Source organism: Pomacea canaliculata, linkage group LG7 (assembly GCF_003073045.1).
Source record: "Pomacea canaliculata isolate SZHN2017 linkage group LG7, ASM307304v1, whole genome shotgun sequence".
NCBI lineage: Eukaryota > Metazoa > Mollusca > Gastropoda > Architaenioglossa > Ampullariidae > Pomacea > Pomacea canaliculata.
Window position 1 is genome coordinate 1,238,336 of NC_037596.1, and position 6,247 is coordinate 1,244,582.

The window sequence follows — 6,247 nt, forward strand, 5'->3', positions numbered from 1 at the left end:
AAGCTAATTCTGGGCTTGATGCCTAATAACAATTTCAACATAAATGTGCGTGATCATGATGGCAACACACCTTTGAACATTCTAGCTAAAGTTGACGGCTGGGTCTCATTTAAACTATTTGTTGAGCGCGGGGGAGACCTCAACATTCCTGACAGCGAGGGATGGACTGTAGTTCATAAACTAGCCATGCACTGGAGAGATCTTTCTGATATTTTAATCACATTAGTGGAATATGGTGCAGATATACACAGGTCAGGACCAGGACACAAGACAGCCGTGATGCTGGCACTGGAGAACAGGAACTGGCCAGTTTTTTGGCAACTCTTACAGTTAGGAGCTTCCTACGACTGGGATCCAGCTGAAAAAGGCTTACTTCTCAAACACTTGTGTCGTTTTCCAATAAGTAATATTCAAGTAAATCAACTTCGACGAATTATAAGTTCTCTTACACAGCCAACTGCTAGCAGAACATGCTCCCTTGGTGCCAGTGTTTCAAGTCAAGCACAAGCATCCTTACAAGCAGGCGCAAGAAGTTCTGAGTTGACAGTAGTCCAGCATCTTCAGTCCAGAGATGATGTGGTAAAAGCATCTCAGTGTTCTTTTGAAAGGTGTGTCAGATGTTCTAATTGGACAGTGGCCAAGGAATTGCTTCAGTCTTGCCCACACATTGATATAGAAGTCCTGATTTGTGGAAAACCTCTGATCCACGTAATGGTCTCTTTATATGAAGAAGAGGATCACGTGATCTGGGTGTCATTTCTGACTGAACTGCTTAACCGTGGACTTGATATCAACAGTTCTGATGAAAGGGGAAGAACAGCTTTAATGAAATGCAAACCTTTACTCAGCTTGTGGTGCCATATCTATGTTTGATCGCTTCTTTCTCAAGACAATTTATGAAAGGGAGGAAATACAAGACTCAGATGGCGAGTCAATTAATTCAGAAGCAAAAGGCATTCGCCAGTTTGTAGAAGAAGCAACTACTCAGCCCCGATCTTTGGAATCTCTTTGTCGTCTCGTTGTTTCTCGCTCTCTACCTTGCGGCGTGAGCAGAACTGACTTTGTTATGTCCCTTCCTATCCCGACAATCTTGAGAGACTATGTACTGTTCACTGATGAGGTATCCCAGCTTCATTCTTCCTTAAAAGTCTTGGAACGAGATCCATCGTTCGAGTACGACACAGATGATGAGTATTATTTCTATGATTCTGATGATGAGGAGACTGACGAAGAGATTAATACTGATGTGGATGAGCTTGGCAATAATGAGTAAGAGTGAATGGTAGTTCTGATTACTGGATTGATAATAGGCAAGATGAGAAGAAAAGATTACGCAAAGTGCCATTCATGTATGTTATCGCGTGCAGTTATTTTAAACATTGGTGGCTCAAATTGTCTGTGAATTTGCGCCAAAATGTGTGGTTTACCCATTAGTTCAGTAGAAAGTTTTCTTTCTTGTGTCTTTTATGTAATTTATTAAAATTATGTTGTGACAAGGATGCAAATTTAAACATGACTGCCGATCGGGAAACACAGCGGCTATACGGATGGCCTTTGAGAAAAACTACTGGACTTTTTTCTGGTATATGATAGACCCAGGAGGACAGCAAGAAGTGAGTGACGAGGAGAAACGTTCGTCATCTTCAAAATGACATTGTTTACCAACATACGCTGTTTGAATGAGAATTGTTTAAGGTGTTTGATGCTTAAAATTGTTTTAATCACACATGTTACGGGTCTAAACCTTTTTCAAAACTGTTTATAGTCATTTAAATGGTCAGTGGCAAAAGAACTTCTTAAATGTACTTCTTTAACTGACATGAGAAGCTTAAGCGATCGGAGGAGTTTCATAGACAAAATGACGATGGGATACAAATAGAAAAATCATGTGATTACGGTCTCTCTTCTTGCTTGAGCGAGCCGTTGATATCTAGGACAATGACACTGATAATGAGAATTTTTACTTGCCCCAATGTAGGATTTGAACACGGGAAAGTGCTGTAGTCACAAAAATAAAAGCAACAGTCAAGGCTCTGTCGGCCAATCTGTTAACAGAACATGCTTTTATCCGAAGCTTTGTGGACAACATACTGGAACCACTACTCAGGATTCTACTCTAGTGAGGAGACAGTCCGTTACATGTACATGTACACAGAAGATATTATTTTTATTGCTTGAGGTGTTATCAAGGATTTAAACCCCTACACGTTAAAACCAGTTATCTCCTTTTTGGAACTGGTTCTCGTCTTCCTCATAGTTCGTGTTAAGCTGTCCTGCTGGGGTAGTGTCGTACCATACATCGCGCTATGCTGTAATAAAGAACAAAGGAAGGGAAATAACTCCTGGTCCATTCAGGATTTGTTCTGGCATGCATTACTTCCCTTTAACAGCTTTTATAAAAAATATAGATACACAAAGTCAATTAATCAGGTACTTTATTATCTTTGAAAGTAGGCAAGGTTTAGTTGACCAAGCGCCATTTTTGCAGTAGTTGCGGGCTTTTCAATTCGAAATAGATTCGTACTCAAACACCTGCGAATTTCAAGGAAATAGTAATATCTAAAGACTAATGTGTCTATCCTAACATCGACTATCAGCCGAAAAAATCCCCGTAGGCTTGGACAAACAGTCTCTCGCAAGGACTTGAACAAATCTGTTTGATTATAGACCAGGAAACCCGCTCAGCCCCGGTCTCAGGACTGTGTCGTGTCGCCTTTTGTCCTGCATATCGTGTGAACTGAGCAGACGAGACACGGATGTCCCTTCCCTTTCTATTCAGGCTACAAAACTACCTGCTGTTTGCTGATGTTATCTCTGATCCTGGTGTACAGGTGGGACTTGACAAGGAAGCCACACACATCCTTCACATGATAAGAGGACTTGAACCGTGAATGATGTACGTAACATGCACACAATAGATACTGCGTGATCTTTCTTTTTTGGCTGTTGTTTCACAATTTCTTTCTTCTGATAAATAATTTTTGATATATTATTCATATTTTTTAAATTGTTGGAGAAATCAATGTACATGTATTTCAAAAATTATTTAGAGAATGAATGATTTATACAGATATATTGTGAAAATACTATGGGACCATATTGTAACGATCTCTGATGTACTTTGACCTGATGTTTTAGTACAATACAACTTTATTCATTCCGAAAGACAATTACATGCAGGGAGATAGTACAAAGCTATGCATGTTGAAACAATTTCTTTTGCTTTCACGCACACACATTCTAAGCAACAAAAGCCAAACCTTAGGTCACCTTAGACTAGTACAAGTTGACGGCCAGTAGAGTTTATCAAGTACATATCACATGGAAAAAGTGAATTGCGGTGACCATTGGTTATGAACACAGGCATCGGGTACCCAAAGACTTCAAGAGTCAAAACTCACGTGCAAATAAATGATCAAATACATAACATATTTTAGTGATCTCTGATGTACTGTTCTGTACTCATTCTTACCAATTGTTATTTGTCTTAGTGATTGCTACATACCAAGCTCCACTGTTGAGTAACTAAATATTAGTCTGTTAAAAATAATTATTTAACAATGCCTAAACTGTAATTCAATGTTCAACAGTATACCCGGAAGTTAAATTCAGATGTGTCAGACAGTGTTATCAATGGCAAAGATAAAAACAATGTTGTTAACTAGAAGTAGTCATGTTTTAATTTGTAATAAAATGTTTGGATTCTCTCCTCCAGAAACACAGCAAACCTTGCAAGTAACTTAATTTTGCTTTTGATATGCTGAAAGCAATTACGATAAACGTAAACCTGGTTTCACATCTTGTTTGAAGGCCTAGAGGTTTACCAGACATCTTAGTAATGTGTTTCTATGTTAGGAACAGGGGGTTGTTGCCCCTGTCTGTTGTTAGTCAGGGATTATTGCCCTTACCAGTATGAGAGTGTGTTTGCTGCGTCGTGGTTTCGCGTCAGAACCCGACGTCATTTTATGACGCAATTTTAGAGGGACGTAGCGTGAAAATTATTTGGAAGAGAGCAGACGGCGGTGGGGAGTGAAGAGAGGCGGACTGAAAGTGTGGAGTGTCCGCTTTGGATTTTGTGTGTCGATCCCAGAGAATTTATTTGTAGTGTTCACTTTGGATCTTGTGTGTCGATCCCAGAGAATTTATACGTGGTGTTCGCTTTGGATCTTGTGTGTTGATCCCAGAGAAGATATTCTTAGTCGTCGACTAGGTGTCTGCCAAGTCATCACTTACTCCTATTAAGAACCGGAACGTGTATGTGGTTCCCCCTAAAAGTTTTGTTTGTGGATATCAGTCAAGTGTTGCCAAGACTGCACAATTTCTGGATCAGGGAAAGGGAGGAATTTACCAGGACGTTTTATTTTTGGGTTGCACAGACCTTCTCTTCAGGCAGTGAGGTGTGAGTAACAAAGACTTTAACGAAATATTCAAAAAAAACATACGTCAACTTTGATTTACAGGCCGCGGCGTGGAAGACCTACAGACTTTATATATATATAGTTCGCAGTATCGTGGGTGTGTGTTTAATGTTCACTGCTATAAAAGTTTCGTTGCCCATGACAAATCTATGTGATTTGTGAATGAAAGAACACGTAAGGGGTCTTGTGCGTACAGTTAGTGCGAGTAGTGTGAAAGTGTGAATTGAACGCGTCCCTGACACTCTAGTTCCCCACTTTACTTAAACCCAAACACAGAATAAAATTCCGGTTTTGCTGCCCGGTAGACGTTGTGTATTTGGTTTTAGTGACAGGAAATAAAAACCAGTTGGGTTTTCCAGATAAAGAGGGAAGTAACTGGTTAGAATATAAGAGGGGAGAGGTTTGGACAAGTGGGCACATGCAGCGGATTTGTGTGTCTGTAAACGAGATATGGCGGCAGCCTGAGGTCAAGAGGTCACCGTAATTTAGTGTAGACTGAGCGCACGCGCACTAAACAATGCTAACAGTGTGTGTGTGTGGACAGATGAAGAACACTTGGCGGATGGCATTGATTATACCAGCTAATACAGTTGCAATTAGTGGGTCAAAGGTTAAGTCAACAGCGACGGTGAAGCCAAGATTTCTGACAAATGAGACAAGGCTTATGCTGATCTCGTCGAGGTTGATGGTTTTAGGATAGTCCGATGTTTGGGAGTTAGCTTTCTCCCTTCTTCTTTTCCTGAACAAGAAACCCCCTGTTTTATCGTCGTTTACCTTCAGTTTGTTTTGCACCATATGATCTTCGATGTCTTTTACTCGGACCTACACATTAAACTCCAACTACAGTCCATGCGAGTTACCCCAAGTAACGATGTGGTACAGTTGTATTGTTATTGTGATGGCTCATCTTCATGTCCGCATCCTGTTTTCCATGTCCAAGTAAACGGCTTGTCGCCCTGTCATTACGCAGATGTGAAAGATATCAACTGTGGGAGGATACAAATATTCCAAAGTTTGAAGTTCGTCAAATACAGTCTCACCGGAATGAGTAAGAACTTTAAGCTTACCACGTTTCAAACTTTAGCTGTGCTTCATATTTGTGTATGACAAGGAAGATAAAAGACTCAGTCGAGTGACCAGACTAAACTTTGTGAGGGCTGCTTGCATTCTGCATCACTGGTGAGTAGTGAAGTCCCGAGTGACCTTTCCGATCAACCGTTTTCATGCTTTATGAAGACTTACCTTCAAGTAACAAGTGTCTTAAAAAAAAACAAATTATCAGTCCGTAAGAATTTTAGACCCCACATTTTAGGTCTCTGGGAAATATCTTTACCATAAGAGTGCTCCTGGTTTCGTTCATAAAGAACAGGTTTGCAGGTTAATCACTAGAGTAACACATTTACTGTAACATCGTTTGACTTCTATGGTAAAAATATCTTTATGTATTCACACACACTCACGCACTCTTTCTCTCTCTCACACACACATATTAATGATAATGTGTTGATAGCAGTGGTATTCTGTTTAATAAGTATCTGGGTTTTTTTCTGTCTCAGGCCACAGTGTACAGACTCCCCGTGTCATAAAATATACATGACAAGTAACATTTCATGACATCACAATGATGTATAGCTTAATACAAACTCATCAAGAGTTTCGGCAGACAAGCGCCACACCTCTGGAGATACCGGTGCTACTCAACTCGGCTGTGGAGGCTGGTAACTGGTCTTTGGTCAGACAACTCATTTCAAATGATGATGTCTCAGCAGATGTCGTCAGTCAATCATTTCTTTTGCAGAAACTGGCCATTGCTACAGTGACTAGTAATC

General features: G+C 40.2%; 1 protein-coding gene across 1 annotated transcript; it reads left to right on the forward strand.

Moving 5' to 3' along the window:
• The first annotated feature begins 18 nt into the window (after positions 1-18).
• On the forward strand, positions 19-1,273 carry LOC112568408. The gene is made up of 2 exons (XM_025245708.1): positions 19-579; positions 890-1,273. The coding sequence occupies exons 1-2, from the start codon at positions 19-21 to the stop codon at positions 1,271-1,273; spliced, it is 945 nt and encodes a 314-aa protein (XP_025101493.1).
• The last annotated feature ends 4,974 nt before the right edge of the window (positions 1,274-6,247 follow it).